The sequence below is a fragment of the Anomaloglossus baeobatrachus genome, chromosome 1 (genome assembly GCF_048569485.1).
Source record: "Anomaloglossus baeobatrachus isolate aAnoBae1 chromosome 1, aAnoBae1.hap1, whole genome shotgun sequence".
Classification (NCBI taxonomy): domain Eukaryota; kingdom Metazoa; phylum Chordata; class Amphibia; order Anura; family Aromobatidae; genus Anomaloglossus; species Anomaloglossus baeobatrachus.
In genome coordinates this window covers 64162009-64189035 of record NC_134353.1, presented here as the reverse complement: position 1 = coordinate 64189035, position 27027 = coordinate 64162009, and the positions used below count along the sequence as shown (strand labels likewise).

The 27027-nt window shown below is 47.6% G+C and overlaps 1 protein-coding gene across 2 annotated transcripts in view; it reads left to right on the top strand.

Moving 5' to 3' along the window:
* MXD4 (MAX dimerization protein 4) overlaps positions 1-17573 on the top strand; it is an 87751-nt gene extending 70178 nt beyond the window's left edge. For both annotated transcript variants that reach the window (XM_075346812.1, XM_075346810.1), the window contains 3 exons: positions 3513-3627; positions 4722-4881; positions 15502-17573. In XM_075346812.1, coding sequence (XP_075202927.1) covers positions 3513-3627; positions 4722-4881; positions 15502-15650 — 424 coding nt within the window. In that variant the 3' untranslated portion in view covers positions 15651-17573. The remainder of the gene's footprint in view (positions 1-3512; positions 3628-4721; positions 4882-15501) is intronic.
* Positions 17574-27027: the final 9454 nt, after the last annotated feature.

Here is a 27027-nt window from a genome sequence, read left to right as displayed (position 1 = left end):
CTGTGGTGCGGCAGTGTTATGTGCAGTGATGGGGACCCCGCTCTGCTCCCTCCCCGTCTTTCCTGCTTACACATCTATTTTCGGCGCTCTCCGTCGTGCTCGGCGTGACTCATCTGCCCTTTACGGCACACGCTGGAGTTTGTGGTCGGTTGAGTTTTAAGGAGAAAAAGAGGCTCATGTAATGGGCGCAGCGTCCACGACAAAACGGGAGATGATCCCGGAGCCGGTGTCATTGGCGGCAGCTTCACCATCACCCCGCACAGGAGACTTAAAGGAATTTTCCATTTTAAAGAAACTACAAATAACATTTTAGAATAGAAAGTTCTGCAGCAGCTAACGCTGTCAGGATCTCGGCTTTCATTGTATACAGAGGATGAAAACCTGTCCAGATCATGGGGTTATGAGAGATGGCACCCCCTAGTGGAGGACGGAGGCATCACTGGCGGATCCGATCTGTACACAGCTACATATAGATAGCACCCCCTAGTGGAGGACAGAGGCATCACAGGCGGATCCAATCTGTACACAGCTACATACAGATAGCACCCCCTAGTGGAGGACGGAGGCATCACAGGCGGATCCGATCTGTACACAATACATATAGATAGCACCCCCTAGTGGAGGACGGAGGCATCACAGGCGGATCCGATCTGTACACAATACATATAGATAGCACCCCCTAGAGGAGGACGGAGGCATCACAGGCGGATCCGATCTGTACACAATACATATAGATAGCACCCCCTAGAGGAGGACGGAGGCATCACAGGCGGATCCGATCTGTACACAATACATATAGATAGCACACCCTAGTGGAGGACGGAGGCATCACTGGCGGATCCGATCTGTACACAGCTACATACAGATAGCACCCCCTAGTGGAGATCTGGGGCATCACTGACGAATCTCATCTGTACAAAGCTACATACAGATAGCACCCCCTAGTGGAGGACAGAGGCATCACAGGCGGATCCGATCTGTACACAATACATATAGATAGCACACCCTAGTGGAGGACGGAGGCATCACTGGCGGATCCGATCTGTACACAGCTACATACAGATAGCACCCCCTAGTGGAGATCTGGGGCATCACTGACGAATCTCATCTGTACAAAGCTACATACAGATAGCACCCCCTAGTGGAGGACAGAGGCATCACAGGCGGATCCAATCTGTACACAGCTATATACAGATAGCACCCCCTAGTGGAGGACGGAGGCATCACAGGCGGATCCAATCTGTACACAGCTATATACAGATAGCACCCCTAGTGGAGGTCAGGTGCATCACTGGTGGATCCGATCTGTACACAGCTACATATAGATAGCACCCCCTAGTGGAGGTCAGAGGCATTGCTGGTGAATCCGATCTGTACAGGGCTATATACAGATTGCACCCTCTATTGGAGGGCTGGTGCATCACTGGCGGATCTCACCTGTACATAGCTATATACAGATGGCACCCCCTAGTGGAGATCTGGGGCATCACTGGCGAATCCAACCTGTACATAGCTACATATAGATAGCACCCCCTAGTTGGAATCTGGGACATCACTGCGGATCTAATCTGTAACATCTACATATAGATAGCACCCCCTAGTGGAGATCTGGGGCATCACTGGCGGATCTAATCTGTACACAGCTACATATAGATAGCACCCCCTAGTGTACGTCAAGAGCATCACAGGCGAATCCGCTCTCTGTACCCAGTTACATACAGATAGCACCCCCTAGTGGAGGACGGAGGCATTGCTGGCAGATCCGATCTATACTCACCTACATACAGATGGCACCCCCTAGTGGAGGACGGAGGCATTGCTGGCAGATCCGATCTGTACTCACCTACATACAGATGGCACCCCCTAGTGGAGTTCTAGGACTGCTAAGACTTCTGACACAGGGTTAGGTTAGGAGACTGAATAATTAAATAAAAAATCTAAAAAAAATAATGAGACAGGTCTGAGTGTAATCCAGCACTGTAGTTACTTACTTTGTCACTTAGTCGTAACTAGCTGGTTGGAGGCTCGAATGGGGGCGACTCATGTACTGAGTATAATGGAAGTCAATGGGGGACTCAAGCATTTTTCCGGAAGATTTCCCCATTTGCGCCCATCTGGGTGTCCAACCTGCTGGTTACGAGTACCGAGCACCCGAGCATGGTAGTGCTCGCTCATCACTAGTTACCAGTACAGAGCACCTGAGCATGGTAGTGCCCGCTCATCACTAGTTACCAGTACTGAACACCTGAGCATGGTAGTGCCCGCTCATCACTAGTTACCAGTACAGAGCACCCGAGCATGGTAGTGCCCGCTCATCACTAGTTACCAGTACTGAACACCTGAGCATGGTAGTGCCCGCTCATCACTAGTTACCAGTACAGAGCACCTGAGCATGGTAGTGCCCGCTCATCACTAGTTACCAGTACAGAGCACCCGAGCATGGTAGTGCCCGCTCATCACTAGTTACCAGTACTGAACACCTGAGCATGGTAGTGCTTGCTCATCACTAGTTACGAGTATTGAGCACCCGAGCATGGTAGTGCCCGCTCATCACTAGTTACGAGTATTGAGCACCCGAGCATGGTAGTGCCCGCTCATCACTAGTTACGAGTATTGAGCACCCGAGCATGGTAGTGCCCGCTCATCACTAGTTACGAGTATTGAGCACCTGAGCATGGTAGTGCCCGCTCATCACTAGTTACGAGTATTGAGCACCCGAGCATGGTAGTGCCCGCTCATCACTAGTTACGAGTATTGAGCACCCGAGCATGGTAGTGCCGGCTCATCACTAGTTACGAGTATTGAGCACCCGAGCATGGTAGTGCCCGCTCATCACTAGTTACGAGTATTGAGCACCCGAGCATGGTAGTGCTCGCTCATCACTAGTTACGAGTATTGAGCACCCGAGCATGGTAGTGCTGGCTCATCACTAGATATGAGTACTGAGCACCCGAGCATGGTAGTGCCCGCTCATCCCTAGATATGAGTACTGAGCACCCGAGCATGGTAGTGCCTGCTCATCACTAGTTACGAGTATTGAGCACCCGAGCATGGTAGTGCCCGCTCATCACTAGTTACGAGTATTGAGCACCCGAGCATGGTAGTGCTCGCTCATCACTAGTTACGAGTATTGAGCACCCGAGCATGGTAGTGCTGGCTCATCACTAGATATGAGTACTGAGCACCCGAGCATGGTAGTGCCCGCTCATCCCTAGATATGAGTACTGAGCACCCGAGCATGGTAGTGCCCGCTCATCACTAGTTACATGTTCAGCGTATATTGGTGAATTCCTGAAGCACCTGCATTATACAATGTCTGAAGCAGGGATTTATTTGCAGCACTTCTGATCATGGAGGGATTGCAGTAAATCCAGTTCCCAGTTGTGCAGTGAAAGTTTTCCTAAGACTTCATATTAACAGTCTAATTGTCTAAATGCATAATCACATGCAGCCATATACAATGACAGGCCGGGCCTTCCTAATGCGGCGTCTTTCTCATTTCATTTGCTTAGACGAGCAAAACTTCGGCTATATCTGGAGCAGCTGAAGCAGCTTGTGCCGCTGGGACCCGACAGTAACAGACACACCACTCTAAGCCTCCTAAAAAGAGCAAAAATGCACATTAAGGTACGTGCCATCATCGATCTATCTAACATACCTATGTACAAATGGACGAAGGTGTTAAGGTGACACAGGGAGTTTTATTAGTGTATTACTGCAGAAGTCAAGGTTGATGCCGCTACTACCTTAAATGATGCTTCAAATGTGCAGAAGCAAGGGGGAGGGCCCACCAGAGGATCCTCCGATGCTCAGGTGGGCTAGTCCGACACGCTATATATCTATCTATGAATACTGCAGCCTTTCTAAGTGCTAAAATGGATGCAAACATTGAAAATATGATATATGAATTGCATTACTGCTATATAGAATATACTTTGAAAATTGAGCTACTTAGCACATAGATTGATCAGTTTCTCTGTGCCCACCAGCCATGACTAGATGAATTTTCTCTGATGGGACCCTAGTCATCTCTATGTCACAGAGTATGATGGGATAACTGGGGACCAGGGCTCCTAAACTGGCCTAGCTATCCCTGATCCCAGAGATACGTCTGATGGTGACAATGTCTGGGCCGCCTTCCTTGCCCTGCTGCTTAACAGCCCTGATCTCAGACCCCCTCTCTCTCACCCCAAGGGAGGGCCCGAACAGGAGTAGTAGAACCCACAGATATAGACAAACAGGGGAAACCAAAACTTATTCACTCAGCACGCTCACACAGAGAAATTAGACAAGTGATAAGGAGGAAAATAAGAGCAGGGAGGAAATGACGAGAGAACTTCACAACAACTTCACACACAAAGCACCGCAATCACCAGCAGGACTGGGATACAACAGCACACGGACCGATCTAGCAAAAGCTATTGTCGGCATGGGAAGACAGATTCCACCATCTTAAAAAGGCGGAGAGTAGCTGTAATAGGTTTTCCCACAACATGTGATGCCAGAGGTAAACAGCAGGCCAGTAGAAATGAACTCCTGCTAGTCTGATCACAAATGAGAACACAGCTGGTTGATGCCCGATCCCACCTGTGTAACTAATTAACCCGTGTGGTGTAATGTCGTGTGTACGTCGTGCCGCAATCCTGACCCTGTATATTTGGGACTTTTATCAGGAGTAAACCTACAGATCATTTCTTGTTTCTTTTCTTCTTTCATGTCAGAAATTAGAAGAACAGGACCGAAAAGCACTGAACGTCAAAGAGCAGCTTCAGAGAGAACATCGCTACCTCAAGCGTCGCCTAGAGCAGCTCTCCGTACACGGCATGGAGCGCATGCGCACTGACAGTATGGGCTCCATCATATCCACTGACTCCGAGCAAGGTGAGGGCCACTTACCAATGTCAGCCTAGGGCCACTTATCAATGTTTGCTGGTATTACAGAGGGTATAGGGGGAATGGATGACCTTGGCATGGAGCGCATGCGCAGTGACAGTCATATCCAATGACTCCGAGTAAGATGAGGGCCACTTACCGATGTCTGTGTCATGCAATGTTCATGTCCACACTCGGCGTCGGACTCTGTTCACATTGCAGAGTTCGGCAGGCAACCTGAGGTCTCATAGCTGCTCAGCCTCAGCCGGGCGTTGGCTGAGTCTTTTCCACTGCTTTCCAGTCCTGCAGGAGTTAATTCCTGTGGAGTGGTGTGCGGCCATTGGAGACTCTAATTCCTATTCATCTGTCTCCTCCCTATTTAAGGCTGGGGAGTCTATTTGTTTGTTGATAATAATAGCTTCAGCTTATGCTCCTGCGATTCCGGTCTTTGTGGCAGACCTATTTGTGGTGACCTGTAGTTTGCTGTTAGAGTGGTGTGGAAGTTTTCCCACTTTGTGTTTACTTCCTTTTTTATACTTTATTCCCTACTCTACACTTATTGTCTCTCCTTGGTGTTTGTGTGCAGTGTGTTCGAGTTTTCTTTTTTTTCTCTGTCAGAGGTTTTTGAGGGGCTTGTTACAGTGTGTCCAGCCTGCACCAAGGGTGGGGGAGAGAGGATGTAAGAGCAAAGCTTAGACAGGAGTGAGGGTCACGCTGGGGGCTCAGACCTGGCTTACAATCAAGCCTACCTCTAAGATAAGGGATAGCTCCAGGACTCCAGTCTGAGGGCCAGCATAGGTGTCCCTATTTAGTCATTTTATACTCCGTGATAGTCTACAGTGGTTACAGGGGGAATGGACGGCCATACCTTGACAGTGCCGGTCAGCTTATAGCTGAGGGATCTACAGACAGTTCCTAGTACTATCCCCATGTGGCTCCAGGATCCAGTTCTGCACTTTTTCCACCAGACGGGTCAACGTCTATTTTTTTTTTTTCAGGCCTTCACACTTGATATTTCTGTTTGTTGTCACCCGATCTCCTCGTCCTCCCTTTCAGATTACGGCCTTGGGTGAATCTTTTGACCTGGTTCCACAACTCTTCTCTCTTTCCCTTATATCCTTTGCACTTTTTTGGCAGTAGGTAGGTGCTGCTCCTCTGCAGTAATGGCCAAAACCTTTAGCATGGATTTTTAAGAAAATGTAGTTCTATGATGGTGTCATGGAGGAGGAAGGTCCCAGGCGGCACGGTGACTCAGTGGTTAGCACAGTAGTCTTGCAGCGCTGGGGTCCTGGGTTCGAATCCCACCAAGGACAACATCTGCAAGGAGTTTGTATGTTCTCCCCGTGTTTGTGTGAGTTTCCTCCGGGTTCTCTGGTTTCCTTCCACACTCCAAAGACATACAGATAGGGAATTTAGATTGTGAGCCCCAATGGGGACAGCGTTCCTGATGTATGTAAAGCACTGCGGAATATGTTAGCGCTATATAAAAATAAAGATTTATTTTTTTTTTTTTATTACCTAAATATTCCCAATTATAATATCTGTTCATTCCACAATCGCCAACAATAAAAGCTCTACTAGGACATATGGGCATCGTAGATGGGGTCCAACGCTTAGGGGCCAGACTGGAGAACCTCTCTGTACATGAGGCTCCTGTCCTAGTGGATTTGATCCACTTTTTTATTACATGGATGACCTTTTATCTGAATGGCTGGAATATAATACTACAATTTCCCGACAAAAATAAAAAATCTTGCAATTTTCACACTGACCACTAGGGATTTTTTGGCCTCTAACTCCCTGGTGTTTCAAGAAATCTACCTGTACACATTGAACAGACATTGACCCTATCTTTTATATTAAAGAGTCTAATGAGCATGTACAGTACAAGCGAGGGAGGAGGTGAGCTGTGACACCACTATTTTTGATTTGTAGATCCTGTGTTATTGTCCAGAATAGCAGGGAACCGGGGCTGCTAAGCTGTCCCTAAGGCTAGGGGACTATATGCTATCTCTAACCTCAGGGATACTCCTTATGGTGGAGAGGTCTGAGTCTCCTTCCTGGCCCTGCTCCTAACCAGTCCTGATCTGAGTACCTCTCCCCACATGGAGGGACAGGACAGAAGTGTGATGAAACCCACAGAATAAAGACAGACAAGGGAAAATCAAAACTAAATCACTCAGCGCATACACAAAGGTTAAGACAGTAAGAGATTCAGGAGGAAAAACAAGAGCAGGAAGGAAGCAACAAACCAACAGGGCTAAACTCCACAACCGCACCAAACAATAAGCACAACTTTTTCCAGAAAGTCTGAGACACCACAACTCACAGACAAACTATAGCTGGCATGGGTAGAAGGATTCAACCAACATAAATAGGAGGTGAGCAGATGTGATAGGCCACTCCACAATATGTGATTAACTCTTGCTAGCCTGCCTATAAATCAGCACACAGCAGATCTACCCCTGAGTCAGCCTGTGTTGATCCCAGACACCAGAGAAAGCAAGGTGGGGTGTCAGAATCTGCAATCTGAACAGAGCCTGACGCTGCCATGACAGTTATCAGCTGTGTATAGAGGTCTTGTTACCTTTCAGTGTGTTCCTACCTCTGATGATAAGGAGACTGCTGAAAACTCTTCCTGAATGGACAGGGAGTGTGAGTCTAAAATAGCCCCAGTGGTCACCTCGTAATTTGGGTACAGTCGTTCCTATAAAGCTCAGACCTTTGGATTAAACTATATTTTTCTTTCTTGAATTATTAATTATGCTCCATACCACTAATCTCTCTGTGATTAGGTCAGGATAGATTAGGATTAGGGAGTATGAAATTTATGGGAAAAAGAAAACACTACACAGAAATAATAAACTAATTACGATATTATCTCTAATCCTGAGATTGAGCAGGGACTGATGGGACGGGGGAGACAGTCAGCAAGCAGGACAACAGCCTATAACTGGTGACACTTCAGCACCGGCCTAGACATCTTGTCCCCATTCTCACGTCTCCTTCCTTTTCTTGAGGTTTAATACAATAGATGGCTCGGAGTAAGAGGTAATTATCATCACATGGACCTGAAGCCGCATCGTACATTGCAATTTTGGGGCTGCTCAGGATATAATCTGATGTCTCGGAGGGTGGGGGGGGATCAGAGATAATGACACTGTTACTTCTCATGTGATATCACTGACGGGAAGAACGGGCAGAGGGTTTAGATTATTAAGGGAGATGCAAATGTGATGATTCCGGGGGTTTTTGTTTTGTAGTTTTGTGGTATGGGATTTAAAGGGGTGATCCATCGCTGCCCGCTCATACATGATAGATAGGTGTCGGATGGACGGCCGGTTGCTCGCTAGCTATCTCACCCAACTCTCCCACACACCTTCTGCCGCGACCTGACTCCTCCGTCATCATCTGTCAAAAAAATATTTGCTGGTACGCATCGTGAGGAGCAGGGGGGGGGATTGCTGTCAGGCGCCGGAGGCCGAGATTGAGGAGTGGGGGCTGTTAGCTGGCGGCCGAGATTAAGGAGCGGGGAGGGGGTGCTGTCGTGCTGTTGGGAGATCCTGTGCACGGTTTACCTATTAAGGCACTGGGCGGCAGAAACCGGCAGTCCCCATACAGCTCCGCCCTCCCCGGCCGCATTGCCGCCCCCCTGAATATAGTGCCGCCTGAGCAAAAACTGCTCAACTTGTCCAATGGACGGTGTGGCCCTGTTTCTCATTATTCAGTTTTGTAGTCTGTACGCTAATTTCAATCAAAAACTATGTAATTCAGATTTCAGAAGAAAAATAAAAAAATGACTAATACTGTATAATCGTTTTTTGTCCACTTGCAAAATATGGTTTTCCACTTACCTAGGCTGTACTCTATAAGGAACGCCAAATTTCAACCAAATTTTCATCAGCCACGACGTGTCGAGTTCGTTCTTTACTGTTTCTGGCAATGGCTGATCGCCAACCTTGAAGTATCCATTTGTTTCTGTCTCCACGTCTGTTCGGGGTCTTTTGCGTGCCGGAGCCGCACCGACTGAGAAATGGTGCGTTATTTTATCCATCTAAAGGGGGCTTTACACGCTACGACATCGCTAATGCGAACTCGTTGGGGTCACGGAATTTGTGACGCACATCCCGCCGCATTAGCGATGTCGTTGCGTGTGACACCTATGAGCGATTTTGCATCGTCGCAAAAACGTGCAAAATCGCTCATCGGTGACCTGGGGGTCCATTCTCAAATATCGTTACTGCAGCAGCACACATCGCTCCGTGTGACACCGCAGGAATGAAGAAGCTCTCCTTACCTGCCTCCCGGCCGCTATGTGGAAGGAAAGAGGTGGGCGGGATGTTCGTCCCGCTCATCTCCGCCCCTCCGCTTCTATTGGGCGGCGGTTCAGTGATGCTGAACGAACCGCCCTCTTAGAAAGGAGGCGGTTCGCCGGTCACCGCGACATCGCTGGGCAGGTAAGTAGTGTGATGGGTCTGGGCGATGTTGTGCGGCACGGGAAGCGATTTGCCCGTGTCGCACAACAGATGGGGGCGGGTACCCACGCTAGCGATATCGGGACCGAAATTGCAGCGTGTAAAGCGGCCTTAAGACAAATTTGACGAAACAAAACTCAAGGAACCCTGCTCCCTCCATTCTCCATCCCCCTGTTCCCTCCATTCTCCATCCCCTTGGTCCCTCCATCCCCCTGTTCCCTCCATCCCCCTGCTCCCTCCATTCTCCATCCCCTTGGTCCCTCCATCCCCCTGTTCCCTCCATCCCCCTGCTCCCTCCATTCTCCATCCCCCTGTTCCCTCCATTCTCCATCCCCTTGGTCCCTCCATCCCCCTGTTCCCTCCATCCCCCTGCTCCCTCCATTCTCCATCCCCCTGTTCCCTCCATTCTCCATCCCCTTGGTCCCTCCATCCCCCTGTTCCCTCCATCCCCCTGCTCCCTCCATTCTCCATCCCCCTGCTCCCTCCATTCTCCATCCCCCTGCTCCTTCCATTCTCCATCCCCCTGTTCCCTCCATCCCCCTGTTCCCTCCATTCTCTATCCCCCTGCTCCCTCCTTCCTCCATCCCCCTGTTCCCTCCATTCTCCATCCCCCTGCTCCCTCCATCCTCCATCCCCCTGTTCCCTCCATTCTCCATCCCCCTGCTCCCTCCATCCTCCATCCCCTTGTTCCCTCCATTCTCCATCCCCCTGTTCCCTCCATCCCCCTGTTCCCTCCATTCTCTATCCCCCTGCTCCCTCCTTCCTCCATCCCCCTGTTCCCTCCATTCTCCATCCCCCTGCTCCCTCCATCCTCCATCCCCCTGTTCCCTCCATTCTCCATCCCCCTGCTCCCTCCATCCTCCATCCCCCTGTTCCCTCCATTCTCCATCCCCCTACTCCCTCCATCCTCCATCCCCCTGTTCCCTCCATCCTCCATCCCCCTGCTCCCTCAATCCTCCATCCCCCTGGTCTCTCCATTCTCCATCCCCCTGCTCCCTCCATCCTCCATCCCCCTGTTCCCTCCATCCTCCATCCCCCTGCTCTCTCCATCCTCCATCCCCCTGCTCCCTCCATCCTCCATGCCCCTGCTCCCTCAATCCTCCATCCCCCTGGTCTCTCCATTCTCCATCCCCCTGTTCCCTCAATTCTCCATACCCCTGATCTCACTCTATCCCCCCTGCTTCGTTTGTCCCCCTGCACAGCCTGCTGTCTTCTGCACCCCTCTCTCACATATCCTGCACTCCTCCATCTTCTCCAGCTTCTTTCCCGCTAAGCAAAACTCCATGGCTCCGCCCACCCGAGTCACATGTACGTGACATCATCGCAGGTCCTGCCACTCCAGTAGCTGCTCTGCTTGTGCCTCCGCTCCACACATGGCTAATTTGTATAGTTTAAAAATTAGCCATGTGGACAGAGCCAGAGGAGCTGGCCCTCAGCGCTCGTCAGATTTTCCGTCACGCCGTCACGCGTACCGCCGCAAAAAGAGCACTGCACCTTAGACTGTCAACCAAACCAGCTGACATTAGTGTTATGTACTAGGGGGCCTTGAGACTTACATATCACGATCCCCCGCTGCTCCTATGCTGACCTTTCCCTGGTTCCCCACCGGTCTCTGATATATTCTTATCTCCTCCGTCATTATCTGTTGGGAGCACCATACACATTAGATTGTTGGCCAAACCCGTTCGGCTGACCTGACCCGTTTCTGGCCATAGAAGGTCACAGTGTTTGGCTGCGCAGAATGCTCCCTGACTTTCCATTGTTCTTGCTGTCAGTAGTCATTGGTATAGGTAGATTTCCTGTTGGATTCATCTCTCCCTGTTTTGGAGCCAGCAGTTGCTCACCTTCCACCCAGCTGATGATCATCAGTATTCTCTTGCTGCCTAAATACCCCTTCCTTCCTTGGACTGGTGCTGGTGATCTTTTCAGTCCATTCCAGCCTGGGTTGCAAGCAGGTGGCTTGTACGGCTAGTTTCACACATCTGGCATGTCGCCGGATTGCCGGTTTGGCACATTCCAGTACTGTACAATGGCATCACGGCAAGCTCCGGTCACATGCCGTCATGTGAACGGAACTTGCCGCGATGCCATTGTACAGTATTACACTGTAGAGTGTGACGGATCCAGCAATCCGGCGAAATGCCAGATGTGTGAAACTAGCCTACTCCTCTGTGGTATTGTTGCTGAAAACTTTGCTGACCTTCTACCAGAGTCATCTGTAGATAAGTACCATATGTTTCAGATTATAAGACGCACTTTTCCTCCCAAAAAATTGGGAGGAAAATAAGGGGTGGCTCTTATAAGCCGTATGCAGCTTATCGGGGTTCGCTAGAGAGGGGTCACAGCAGGCAGGGGCGATGCTGCAGGCTGTGCTGTGGGCTCTGCTGCGCTGGGGGCGGTGAATCAAGGGCCGCCATCCGGAATGTTGGCGGTGCGGGCTTCAAATAATAGCGCGCAGAGTCAGCACGTGCCCAGATGCAGCTCTCGGCTCAAGATATCATCTGCGCAAGCTCCGCTTCCGGTCCATTATCTTCCAGCAGCAGACTTAAGGAAAATGGTGCCCAGAGGTGGCGCGTGCGCAGATGAGATCTTGGCTTGTGATTGAGCCGACTCCGGGCGCCGTTTCTTTGAAGTCTGCACCACTGACAGTTCCTGGAGGTTCCTCCTCCCTCTCAGCCCCCTCTTCAGCGAGCATCTTGGACACCCACCGCACCGCCCGCAGCATCGCCCTACTCCAGCACCGCCTCTGCCTCCTCTGGCCCCGCTCCACCACAGCTCATGCCCCCCCCCCCACTGGTAAGACTCCATTAGATTATAAGACAGACCTCTTTTTTTTTTTCCCTTTATTTTTTTTCCTCCAAATTTGGGGTGCATCATACAATCCGGTACATCTTATAAATCGAAAAATACGGTAGTTCATGGATTTTCCCTCTGTGTGTCCTCCTTGTGTCATCTATATTGTTTAGTGGGGTTGCGGAAGAGCTCATCCCACTCATTCCCTATTTAGGGCCCAGCACTAGGGATACCTAGGGTCAGGTATCCAGCTCGGCACATAGGGCACTAGGGATACCTAGGGTCAGGTATCCGGCTCGGCACATAGGGCACTAGGGATACCTAGGGTCAGGTGTCCGGCTCGGCGCATAGGACACTAGTGATATCTAGGGTCAGGTATCCAGCTTGGTGCATAGGGCACTAGGGATACCTAGGGTCAGGTATCCGGCTCGGTGCATAGGGCACTAGGGATATCTAGGGTCAGGTGTCCGGCTCGGCACATAGGACACTAGGGATATCTAGGGTCAGGTGTCCGGCTCGGTGCATAGGACACTAGGGATACCTAGGGTCAGGTATCCGGCTCGGCACATAGGGTACTAGGGATATCTAGGGTCAGGTATCCAGCTCGGCACATAGGGCACTAGGGATACCTAGGGTCAGGTGTCCGGCTCGGCACATAGGGTACTAGGGATATCTAGGGTCAGGTATCCGGCTCGGCACATAGGGTACTAGGGATATCTAGGGTCAGGTATCCGGCTCGGCACATAGGGTACTAGGGATATCTAGGGTCAGGTATCCGGCTCGGCACATAGGGTACTAGGGATATCTAGGGTCAGGTATCCGGCTCGGCACATAGGGCACTAGGGATACCTAGGGTCAGGTATCCGGCTCGGTACATAGGGCACTAGGGATATCTAGGGTCAGGTATCCAGCTCGGCACATAGGGCACTAGGGATACCTAGGGTCAGGTATCCGGCTCGGTACATAGGGCACTAGGGATACCTAGGGTCAGGTGTCCGGCTCGGCACATAGGGCACTAGGGATACCTAGGGTCAGGTATCCGGCTCGGCACATAGGACACTAGGGATATCTAGGGTCAGGTATCCGGCTCGGCACATAGGGCACTAGGGATACCTAGGGTCAGGTATCCGGCTCGGCACATAGGACACTAGGGATATCTAGGGTCAGGTATCCGGCTTGGCACATAGGGCACTAGGGATACCTAGGGTCAGGTATCCGGCTCGGCACATAGGACACTAGGGATACCTAGGGTCAGGTATCCGGCTCGGCACATAGGACACTAGGGATATCTAGGGTCAGGTGTCCGGCTCGGCACATAGGGCACTAGGGATACCTAGGGTCAGGTATCCGGCTCGGCACATAGGGCACTAGGGATACCTAGGGTCAGGTATCCGGCTCGGTACATAGGGCACTAGGGATATCTAGGGTCAGGTATCCAGCTCGGCACATAGGGCACTAGGGATACCTAGGGTCAGGTATCCGGCTCGGTACATAGGGCACTAGGGATACCTAGGGTCAGGTGTCCGGCTCGGCACATAGGGCACTAGGGATACCTAGGGTCAGGTATCCGGCTCGGCACATAGGGTACTAGGGATATCTAGGGTCAGGTATCCGGCTCGGCACATAGGGTACTAGGGATATCTAGGGTCAGGTATCCGGCTCGGCACATAGGGCACTAGGGATACCTAGGGTCAGGTATCCGGCTCGGTACATAGGGCACTAGGGATATCTAGGGTCAGGTATCCAGCTCGGCACATAGGGCACTAGGGATACCTAGGGTCAGGTATCCGGCTCGGTACATAGGGCACTAGGGATACCTAGGGTCAGGTATCCGGCTCGGCACATAGGACACTAGGGATATCTAGGGTCAGGTATCCGGCTCGGCACATAGGGCACTAGGGATACCTAGGGTCAGGTATCCGGCTCGGCACATAGGACACTAGGGATATCTAGGGTCAGGTATCCAGCTCGGCACATAGGGCACTAGGGATACCTAGGGTCAGGTATCCGGCTCGGCACATAGGACACTAGGGATATCTAGGGTCAGGTATCCAGTTCGGCACATAGGGCACTAGGGATACCTAGGGTCAGGTATCCGGCTCGGCACATAGGGTACTAGGGATATCTAGGGTCAGGTATCCAGCTCGGCACATAGGGCACTAGGGATACCTAGGGTCAGGTGTCCGGCTCGGCACATAGGGCACTAGGGATACCTAGGGTCAGGTATCCGGCTCGGCACATAGGACACTAGGGATATCTAGGGTCAGGTATCCGGCTCGGCACATAGGGCACTAGGGATATCTAGGGTCAGGTATCCGGCTCGGCACATAGGGCACTAGGGATACCTAGGGTCAGGTATCCGGCTCGGTACATAGGACACTAGGGATATCTAGGGTCAGGTATCCAGCTCGGCACATAGGGCACTAGGGATACCTAGTGTCAGGTGTCCGGCTCGGCGCATAGGACACTAGTGATATCTAGGGTCAGGTATCCAGCTTGGTGCATAGGGCACTAGGGATACCTAGGGTCAGGTATCCGGCTCGGTGCATAGGGCACTAGGGATACCTAGGGTCAGGTGTCCGGCTCGGCACATAGGGCACTAGGGATATCTAGGGTCAGGTGTCCGGCTCGGCACATAGGGCACTAGGGATACCTAGGGTCAGGTATCCGGCTCGGTACATAGGGCACTAGGGATATCTAGGGTCAGGTGTCCGGCTCGGCACATAGGGCACTAGGGATACCTAGGGTCAGGTATCCGGCTCGGCACATAGGGCACTAGGGATATCTAGGGTCAGGTGTCCGGCTCGGCACATAGGGCACTAGGGATACCTAGGGTCAGGTATCCGGTTCGGCACATAGGGCACTAGGGATATCTAGGGTCAGGTATCCAGCTCGGCACATAGGGCACTAGGGATACCTAGGGTCAGGTATCCGGCTCGGTACATAGGGCACTAGGGATACCTAGGGTCAGGTATCCGGCTCGGCACATAGGGTACTAGGGATATCTAGGGTCAGGTATCTAGCTCGGCACATAGGGCACTAGGGATACCTAGGGTCAGGTATCCGGCTCGGTACATAGGGCACTAGGGATACCTAGGGTCAGGTATCCGGCTCGGCGCATAGGACACTAGTGATACCTAGGGTCAGGTATCCGGCTCGGCGCATAGGACACTAGTGATACCTAGGGTCAGGTATCCGGCTCGGCGCATAGGTGCGGAACCTATCTAGGGTGGTGAGGGACCAGCGGTAGGTTTGGTCAGGGGTCACCATCTTCCCTTTCCCTTCCCTTTCGCCGTTCGCTTGGAACTTCCCTGTACCTAGCGTGACAGTAACCTTCCCTGCTCTCCTTTTTTCTTTTCAGAAGTGGACATTGAGAGCATGGAGTTTGCACCGGGTGAAATGGACAGTGTCGGAAGCTCCAGCGATGTCGACGACCACTACAGTTTGCAAAGCAGCTCGAGCGATAGCGGCTACACACATTCCCTGAGACTTAATTCCAGCCTCTTATAGTGGCCAAAATTACTGGACCAACTCAGGACCACCCAGCTGAAGGCACTTATATTAAAAAACAAAAGAAAACTTATAAAAAAAAAAAACAAAGGAAACAACTGAAAAGAAAGAAGAGAAATGTTACCTGCCGCACAGCCAGGGCTCAATCCAATGCGAAGTCCTAAAACAGAAGCATTCTTACCGAGTGGCCCCCTACACGGCACTTGGAGACCCCCCCAAAATAACCTCTGGTGGAATCCTGTGTTGTCACCTGTCGGGAGGATGCTATGGCAGTAGCATAAAAAAAAAGCAAAGTTAAGCCCAATTTTGCAGTCCTATCATTCCATTACTAAGTATTACATGAATATACAGGAGGTATAAAGCAGGTCAGATATTTTTGATTACCAGAGATCCATCTAGTTTTTTCAGAATGCATTAGTATTTGTACACGCCGGCGAATCTTCATAGCTAGACGTAAGAGAATAAAGGCAGGGACGCTTCCCGGAGTCAGTATTTCAAGCACTTGGATTGGGAGAGCAGGAAGAGCGGAGCGGAGTCCGGAGGGTGGGGGGGCGATTACAATGTACAGGTTGTACTGTATACAAGGACACATGGAAAGGCCGTCCCAAGAGTGACTTCCTATACGTTTATTGTGTTCTATCTCTTCTCTGCTGACCAATCAGCTTTTACATTGCAGTATATGGCGCTGTGGACTAGCCCGAGGCAGACCGGATTATATCTCACGTTCAGGGGATTGGTCTTTAAAAATTGGGATTACTGCATTTAGATAATTTGGAACTATCTAATCTATATACTGCATATATATTCTTAAAGGGGGTTTCCCAACTTTTTTTTTTTTTGCTTAAATATATGTATTTGTGGCTAAAAATCATTTTTGCAATTGGGTTTCTTTACAAATTTTGCACTGTTTGGCTTTTACAGGCTTTTGTTTGTTGCTACCTTGCACATATAGCTTTGATGTGGTCTGTGGCCACCCGCTGAGAGGAGCTCAGAGCAAAACAGAAAGTAGGGTTACAAACTCTCCTTTCCGACTGAGCTCACTCATAGGCCCTCAGTTAACTCATTCTTCAGTCAGGTGACAAAAGGCAAACGGTACAATGTTTTAAATGAAAGCCAAATGCGAAAATGATTTTTAGCCACAAATACATATACTTAAGCAAAAAAAAGAATGTTGGCAAACCCCCTTTATACAATATATGTAGATAGATAGATAGATAGATAGATAGATAGATCTCCTTAAAGGGGGTTTCCCAACTTTTTTTTTTTTCTTCTTAAGTATATGTATTTGTGGCTAAACATCATTTTTGCAATTGGGTTTCTTTCCAAATTTTGCACCGTTTGGCTTTTACAGGCTTTTCCTGTTCGACGAAGCTCACTCATAAGCTCTCAGTTAACTAATTCTTCAGCCAGCACAAGAGAAAGGCGACAGAAGGCAAGCAATATGACGAAACCCAAATGCAAAAATGATTTTTAGCCACAAATACATACACCGAAGATAAAAAAGAAAGGTAGAAAACCACTTTAAGGAGATATATAGACTTAAAGGGGGTTTTCCAACTTTTTTTTTTCTTTTTCTCAAATATATGTATTTGTGGCTAAAAATCATTTTTGCAATTGGGTTTCTTTACAAATTTTGCACTGTTTGGCTTTTACAGCCTTTTTTTTTTTTTTCTTCCTTGCACATTCAGCTTTGATATGGTCTGTGGCCACCAGCTGAGAGGAGCTTAGAACAAGACAAAAAAAAAAAAGTTACAAACTTCTTTCCGACTGAGCTCACTCATAGGCTCTCAGTTAACTCATTCTTCAGTCAGCGGAAGAGAAAGGCGACAAAAGGCAAACGGTACCACGTTTTAAATGAAACCCAAATGCGAAAATTATTTTTAGCCACAAATACATATACTTAAGCAAAAAAAACAAAATGTTGGCAAACCCCCTTTAAGGAGATAAACAGTATATATAGATATATAGATCTTCTTTAAGGGGGTTTTCCAACTTTTTTTTTTTTTTCTTAAGTATATGTATTTGTGGCTAAAAATCATTTTTGCAATTGCGTTTCTTTACAAATTTTGCACTGTTTGGCTTTTACAACCTTTTTTATTTATTTTATTTTTTTCTTCTTTGCACATTCAGCTTTGATGTGGTCTGTGGCCACCAGCTGAGAGGAGCTTAGAACAAGACAAAAAAAGAAAAGAGTTACAAACTTCTTTCTGACTGAGCTCACTCATAGGCTCTCAGTTAACTCATTGTTCAGTCAGCGGAAGAGAAAGGCGACAAAAGGCAAACGGTATGACGTTTTAAATGAAACCCAAATGCGAAAATGATTTTTAGCCTCAAATACATATACTTAAGCAAAAAAAAAAAATAAAGGTTGACAAACCCCCTTTAAGGAGATAAACAGTATATATAGATAAATAGATCTCCTTAAAGGGGGTTTGCCAACTTTTTTTTTTTTTTTCCTTAAATATATGTCCTCGTGGCTAAAAATCATTTTTGCAATTGGGTTTCTTTACAAATTTTGCACCGCTTAGCTTTTACAGCCTTTTTTTTTTTCTTCCTTGCACATTCAGCTTTGATGTGGTCTGTGGCCACCCGCTGAAAGGAGCTTAGAACAAAGCAGAAAGAAGGGTTACAAACTCTCCTTTCCGACTAAGCTCACTCATAGGCTCTCAGTTAACTCATTCTTCAATCAGCAATAGAAAGCGCAAGAGAAAGGCAACAAAAGGCAAAAAATGCGACATTTTAAATGAAACCCAAATGCGAAAATGATTTCTTAACCCCAAAATAGATACTTTTAGGTAAAAAAAAAATGGCAGTGTAGTCAGTGGTGTACAGAGCAGAGAGGAAGACCCCATAATAGTGATCTAAATGGGACCCCATTATGGTGCTAGGTGAGCCACCTATAACAGCTTGGTGCTTGTTTCTCCCTTTTCATGACCCTCAGGCCAATGTGGCTCCTCGTTCCAAGCCAGGCCGAAGCCTTTCTCTCTAAGGGCCCCATTGATCTTGAATACTGATGTCATGATAAGAAAAGCAGGACTTCTGCAACCCTCCATTGCTCTGCCTGTAAACCAATGACATCACTACCCCCTGATTATGTGGTTTCCGCCTTATCTAATGCAGTATACAGGAATGGGACCATCTATAATATGCACTCAGATCTACCCCTGAGCCCCCCGGAGAGACCCCCTATATACGTGGTACTCGGTAGATAAGGAGTAAGCCGCTTGTTTTGTGTATAACCTTTCCGCTACAGATGCAATTTTTTTTGTTTTTTTTTACCGAAGGCATGGCTTCCGGCTGCTGCGTATTATTACATTGTGTTTCCTCCGCACTCTAGGAACTACTTTTTTTTTTTACGTCTAGAATGGGAAAAAAAAGACAAAAAAGAAAAATAGCTAAAAAAAAAAAAATGTAGGCGGGAAAAAAAAATCATGCTGTGAAACGGCACTGTTTATTTTGTATACTTAAATATGTATCTATGAGAATTGTAGCAATACTATGAAGTCGTAGTCTAGTTTTTATTTGTGTAACACGGCCTCGTTTCCTATTGTGAAGTCTGGTAGAGGAAGGGTGGAGGGGGGAGCGGGACCGGTCAAGAGGGGGCTACAGAGGCACGAGTGTTAGCGCCTGCCGGGGGTGGACCCAGCACCAGCTCGGGAGGCAGATGTCCAAATGTTGGATTGGATCCGGCAGAGTCCGTCATGTCCTCCCAATCCTAATGGCCATAAGCTTTCATTAGCTTGTTTAGCCACTGGCCATTCTACACATGAGCGCTCGGTCCGACCGAGTGTACATTGGCCATTAACTTTCATTAGCTCGTTCAGCCACTGGCCAATCTACACGTGAGCGCTCGGTCCGACCGAGTGTGCATTGGCCATAAACATTCATTAGCTCGTTCAGCCACTGGCCAATCTACACGTGAGCGCTCGGTCCGACCGAGTGTACATTGGCCATAAACATTCATTAGCTCGTTCAGTCACTGGCAAATCTACACGTGAGCGCTCGGTCCGACCGAGTGTACATTGGCCATTAACTTTCATTAGCTCGTTCAGCCACTGGCCAATCTACACGTGAGCGCTCGGTCCGACCGAGTGTACATTGGCCATTAACTTTCATTAGCTCGTTCAGTCACTCGCGAATCTACACGTGAGCGCTCGGTCCGACCGAGTGTGCATTGGCCATTAACTTTCATTAGCTCTTTCATTCACTGGCCAATGTACACATGAGCGCTCAGTCCGACCGAGTGTACATTGGCCATTAACTTTCATTAGCTCTTTCATTCACTGGCCAATGTACACATGAGCGCTCGGTCCGACCGAGTGTGCATTGGCCATTAACTTTCATTAGCTCTTTCATTCACTGGCCAATCTGTACATGAGCGCTCAGTCCAACCGAGTGTACATTGGCCATTAACTTTCATTAGCTCATTCAGCCACTGGCCAATCTACACGTGAGCGCTCAGTCCGACCGAGTGTGCATGTGTTATTAACGAGGATAAGGAAATCACTGCGAGACTCCTCTGGCATCTGCTCATCTCCCTTGAGAACAAAGGATCAGGCAGGTTGAAATCCAACATGTCTGATCGGTCTGCCAAACGAATGTCGTCTAATATGTGTGACCACCGTAAGCTACAGGACGCTTTATGGTTTCCACAAGTTGATAATAAAGCAACTATTAAAGGGGTGTTCTAGAAAAGGAGGCTTAAAGGGTTATTCCCAGCTCTATGATCCTATCCTAATATGTAATAAGTGGAATAATAATAATTTTAGCAAGTACCTCCAATTAGAAATGTAGTATAGAGCTCCTGATTAGGTATGTCTAATACCTCAAGTGCAGGGCATTGTAGCTTAGGTATCCATGGTTACGTCCACAGTTAGTTAGTTGCTCGTTGACGTAACCATGGATACCTAAGCTGCAATGCCCTGCACATGAGGTAAGAGACATAACTATATCAGGAGATCTATACTACATTTCTAATTAGAGGTATTTCTAATATTATTATTTATAAATTGGGATAGGCTCTTAGAGATGGGAAAACCTTTTTAAGTATTCTATAACTTTCTAATTTACTTTTTGCTCCCATTTCTGAAGATCCCTGCTTGCTGCCATTGATAGGGAACATCCTTGGTTATATCCAGCGGCTGACAACCTGTCCAGACAGGAATAGTTTTCACAGCTAAGGGTCTTGTTGCACATTATATACAGGATGAGCAATCTTTTCTGTATTAAGCTCTAAGTCTAATATATTTTACTACTAATTTGCTTTTTTCCCCCTATGGATCATTGCTTGGAAGACTCTGTACTGAGTTGGGCTCTTTAAAAAGAACCTGCCCTTTCCAAAAAATATGTAAATTGTTTTTCCCTGGTGTAAATGCCGCCGTTCTGCTGAATCCGGCGTTGTTTTTCTTTTTTTCCTGCGCCTTTCCATTCTTGAGATATGGCCCCGTATTCCCTGTATATAAAACTAGTCTTGTAAGCCAAGGGGGCGTGTTCATCAAGATGATTCCGGTAGAGCAGAGCTCAGCACCACGCCCAGTTGGATAAAAAGGCTAAATTTATATACAAGAAATAAGGGGCCATATCTCAGGAAGGGAGAGGAGTAGGAAAAAAAGAAAAACCGCGCGAGATTCAGGACTTCCATATGTAAATGCCTCTGTTCCCCTGAATCCAGCAATGTTTTTCTTTTCTTCCTGCGCCTCTCCATTCCTGAGATATGGCCCTATATTCCCAGGACATAAAACTACTCGTTAGTCAAGGGGGCGTGTTCTGATAGAGCAGAGCTGAATACCACGCCCATTTGGATAAAAATACATTTATATACAGGAAAGAAGGGGCCATATCTCAAGAACAGAGAGGAGTAGGAAAAAAAGAAAAACAGCGCCGGATTCAGGTCTTCCATATGTAAATGCTGCCGTTCTCCTGAATCCAGAGCTGTTTTTCTTTTCTTCCTGCACCTTTCCATTCCTGAGATATGGCCCCATATTCCCAGTATATAAAACTAGTCTTGTAAGCGAAGATGATTCCGGTAGAGCAGAGCTGAGCACCACGCCCAGTTGGATAAAAAGGCTAAATTTATATACAGAAAAGAAGGGGCCATATCTCAGGAATAGAGATGAATAGGAAAAAAAAGAAAAACAACACCAGATTCAGGTTTCCCTGGTGTAAATGCCTCTGTTCCTCTGAATCCAGCGTTGTTTTTCTTTTCTTCCTGAGCCTCTCCATTCCTGAGATATGGCCCCATATTCCCAGGACTGAAAACTACTCTTGTTAGCCAAGGGGGCGTGTTCTGATAGAGCAGAGCTGAACGCCACGCCCAGTTGGATAAAAAGACAACATTTATATACAGGAAAGAAGGGGCCATATCTCAAGAACAGAGAGGAGTAGGAAAAAAAGAAAAACGGCGCCGAATTCAGGTCTTCCAAATGTAAATGCCGCTGTTCTCCTGAATCCGGCATTGTTTTTCTTTTCTTCCTGAGATATGGCCCCATATTCCTAGTATATAAAACTAGTCTTGTAAGCGAAGATGATTCCGGTAGAGCAGAGCTGAGCACCACGCCCAGTTGGATAAAAAGGCTAAATTTATATACAAGAAAGAAAGGGCCATATCTCTCAGGAACAGAGAGGAGTAGGAAAAAAAAGAAAAACAGCGCCGGATTCAGGTCTTCCATATGTAAATGCCGCTGTTCTCCTGAATCCGGCGATGTTTTTCTTTTCTTCCTGAGTCTCTCCATTCCTGAGATATGGTCCCATATTCCCAGGATATAAAACTACTCTTGTAAGCCAAGGGGGCGTGTTCTGATAGAGCAGAGCTGAATGCCACGCCCAGTTGGTTAAAAAGGCTAAATTTATATACAGAAAAGAAGGGGCCATATCTCAGGAATAGAGATGAATAGGAAAAAAAAAAGAAAAACAACACCAGATTCAGGTTTCTCTTGTGTAAATGCCGCCGTTCTCCTGAATCCGGCGTTGCTTTTCTTTTCTTCCTGAGCCTCTCCATTCCTGAGATATGGCCCCATATCCCCAGTATATAAAACTACTCTTGTAAGCCAAGGGGGCGTGTTCTGATAGAGCAGAGCTGAATGCCACGCCCAGTTGGTTAAAAAGGCTAAATTTATATACAGGAAAGAAAGGGCCATATCTTAGGAACAGAGAGTAGTAGGAAAAAAAGAAAAACCTCGCCGGATTCAGGTCTTCCATATGTAAATGCCGCCGTTCTCCTGAATCCGGCATTGTTTTCTTTTCTTCCTGAGCCTCTCCATTCCTGATATATGGCCCCATATCCCCAGTATATAAAACTACTCTTGTAAGCCAAGGGGGCGTGTTCTGATAGAGCAGAGCTGAGCACCACGCCCAATTGGATAAAAATGCAACAATTATATACAGGAAAGAAGGGGCCATATCTCAGGAACAGAGAGGAGTAGGAAAAAAAGAAAAACAGCGCCGGATTCAGGAGAACAGCAGTAAAAAAAAAAAACCCATAATCATGGCATCCAACAAGTCCTTTTTAAAGGGGTGGCTTGTGCAACAGGATACATTTATAGCCCACAAGTATTGGGATTGTACAGGTTTTCAGCCTGGTGATGTAACCCAGAATGTTACGAATCACAGCAAGCAGTTAGGAATTAAAGTATGACGGATATTAGAAGGCTGTGAAACTTTTTACATCCCTATGACCGAGCTTTATTGACTAGAACACCCTTTAAAAGGGTATTATTAAAAAGCAATTTGGTCTTCTAGTCTAATTTCCAGACACCAGTGTGTGTGCGTGTGTAATATATATATATATATATATATATGTATATATAAAATATACGGATGATTGATACGTCCATAAGCTTTTGTTCTGGAACATCCCTTTAAATATTTGCAGAAATGACCCGCCTCCGCCACGATCATGACAGGTTGCTATTATGGGAAGTTTGAGGTTGTAGTAAAAGAAGAAAAAGCTATGGACACTCCTCTGATGAGTGATTTTAGTAAGTGTAGTCTATATTTCCTTGTAAAAAAAAAAATATTTTGTATTATATTTTCCTAAATGTTCTCAATATATTGGGGGGAGGGGAGGGGGGGATGGGGGGGAAAAAGGAAAGAATCCAAAATAGAGTCTCAGGGACTCTTTTATTTTTATTTTTTTCATATTGTGCCTTGTTAATCGATTCTACTTTATTTTGGCTATTTCTGAGATTATTTTTTTGGTTACGAGACTTTATTTTATTACATATATTGTGTCGCATCTATGTCCAGAGAACCAGAATAGGAAGTCTGAATAACTGGTGAATATACATGTAAATATATAAGAGCCCCCTCTAAAACCCTAAAAACAAATATACGATGATGAGATGCCCCTGTAAGACTGTAAACACTAATTCAGTGGCATATTTGTATTATTTCTATTGCCATTCTTATGTCTGTGAGTTCACTATATTTATAGCCAAAGTCTAACTTTACTCTCATTTTGCATTAAAGGGTTTGCACCAAGTTTGGAAGTTATCCCTTATCTATGAAATAGGGATTGCCGTCACAATTGTTGGGGTAGGGCGACCGTTGGGACCCCTCGAGAACGTGACTCTGCAGAGAGCCACCTGAATGGAGCAAAGTTCGAGCATACGTACCATTGCTTCATTGATTTTATATGGGACTGCCAGAGATAACCGAGCACTAACCACCATCCCCTATCTGTAAAATAGGGATTGCCGTCACAATTGTTGGGGGGGTAGGGTGACTGTTGGGACACCTCGTGAACGAGACTCTGCAGAGAGCCCTCTGAAAGGAGCAAAATTTGAGCATGCGCACCATTGCTTCATTGATTTTCCATGGGACATCCGGAGGTAGTCAAGCTCTGACCACCATCCACTATCTGTAAAATAGGGATTACCGTCACAATTGTTGGGGGGGTAGGGTGACTGTTGGGACATCTCATGAACGAGACTCTGCAGAGAGCCGTCTGAATGGAGCAATGCTTGAGCATGCGCACCATTGCTTCATTGATTTTTCCATGGGACTTCCGGAGATAGTTGAGCGCTGACCACCATCCACAATCTGTAAAATAGGGATTATCCTCACAATTGTTGGGGGGTAGGGTATCCTGACCCCTCGAGAAAGGGACTCTGCAGAGAGCCTTCTCAATGGAGCAAAGTTCGAGCTTATTTAGCGTTCCTTCATTAATTTTCCATGGGAGATAGCCGAGCACTGACCACTATTTAAGTACATGTTTAGCGGAAGCGTAATCTGCTATACAGCACACTGCCTCCCCGAGCTACACAGATTTGTTTAGTAGGAAAGAAGAATCATGAAAACAGTGCACCTGGCTGGTTTGTTATCAGTGCCGTTGATTTTGAATGGCGTTGCAAGGCGTACGCTTGACCACCACTGTATTCAAACTTTTCCTAGGAGGGTTTGGAGTCCCCTGGTTTTGCCATCGTTGATTGGACCACAACCAATCTAACATTACCTATACCACCCTAGGTGACCCTCTAAGTACTGTTTTCTGATATATCAGAAGATGGCATCAAGTTCATGAGCTGGAACCTCCGCCAATCACAAGATTAATACTTAGGCCGGTTTCACGTGTCCACCAATCACTATCCATGCATGGGCTGCAATGTTTGGACCGGCCGCCGATATTCTGACTAAAGCTCAACAGCCTTAAAGGGCATATAGAAAGTGATTGAGTTTGGGTCAGGAGACCCTTGGCCAGTTGGTACATTGCAGTCCACATGTTGACCGTGAATATTGGACATCTGAAATCAGCCTTAATAATTGAAACTTGTGATACTGTAATACGAATCATGGAGCGAAGATGAAGAGCGTATGGTGCTTGTAGACAACCCTGACCTTTTTTTTCCCATTAGTTGGGGTCCCAGCTCACAGACCACCAATGGTGCTATAGAAAAAAGGGTTTGTACGAAGTTATCTATAGATAGGTGTTAACTTATTGATTGTTGGAGGTCCGCTCCCTAGGATCTAGAGAACTGGGTTCTGAACACTTCAGTCTGAATGGAGAGATGGCCTGACGTGCACATCCCCTCCATTCATACTCTATGGCATGGGACCCCAACCAGTAGCTCTGGAGGAGAGATGGCCTGACATGTACCTCCCCACCATTCATACTTTATGGCATGGGACCCCAACCTGTAGCTTGGGAGGAGAGATGGCTTGACATGCACTTCCCCACGATTCATACTTTATGGCATGGGACCCCAAAATGTAGCTCGGAAGGAGAGATGGCCTGACATGTACCTCCCCACCATTCATACTTTATGGCATGGGACCCCAACCTGTAGCTCGGGAGGAGAGATGGCCTGACAGGCATTTCCCCACCATTCATACTTTATAGCATGTGTCCACAACCTGTAGCTCGAGAGCCCATAATGTGTGGCTCTTGACTATCTTCCATCTTGGTACTTTAGCTCTAGGTCTAGCAAATAGCTATGAGGAGCAAGTCTCCAGATGGTGACTTTTGTGAGTAGCCCCCCCCCCCATAGAAGAGGAGCAGATCTGAATGGGTGTAAGGTTTGGACCCCTAGATCTTCGTAAACTTCCTCGGTCTGATTTCTGGGGACAAACTTTGGCTTTCATTCTGCCGGTAATGGGGGCTCTGAATGTCTCTACTGTGATGGAGCGGAGAGCTAGACGTGGCTCTCCAGGTCTGAAAGGTTGATGACCTCTGCTCTATGAGATCCCTGTTGAATGGGTGTAAGGTTGGGACCCATGGATCCTCGTAAACTGCCTTGATGTTATTTCCGGGGACAAATTTTGGCTGTCATTATGCCGGTAATGGTGGTTCTGGGTGTCCCTACTCTGATGGGTTGGGAGCTAGATGTGGCTCTCAAGGTCTGAAAGGTGGGGACCTCTGCTTTATGGGATGCCTGTTGAATTGGTGTAAAGTTGTGACCCGTGGATCCTCGTAAATGCCTTGGTGTGATTTCTGGGGACAAGCTTTTGGCTTTCATTATGCCGCTAATGGGGGCTCTGAATGTCACTAATGTGATGGGGCAGGACTGGCTCTCAAGATCTGATAGGTTCAGGACCTCTGCTCTATGGGATCCCTGTTTTCGGGACTGATGATTGGACCACCCGTCGATGAATAAGTTACTCCCTAGCCTATCATTATCTTCTTAACTTGGTACAAACCCTTTTTTCAGGTGCTCATATCCTTTTCTAACCTTCTTTGACCCTTACAGGGTACTCTTAGTTTCCGTCACGAAATGTTGCTCTTCTGTGGTCAGTGCAGTTCAAAAAGTTGTCATTTAGGTTGGTTAAGAAAATAACACAGAGGCCGAAAGCTCCGATGCCTATTAACGTATCATCGCTTTCTTTCCAAACACCAGTTACAATAAAAATCTGAATAAAAAGTTTTGGCAGCTTAAAGTGAAGG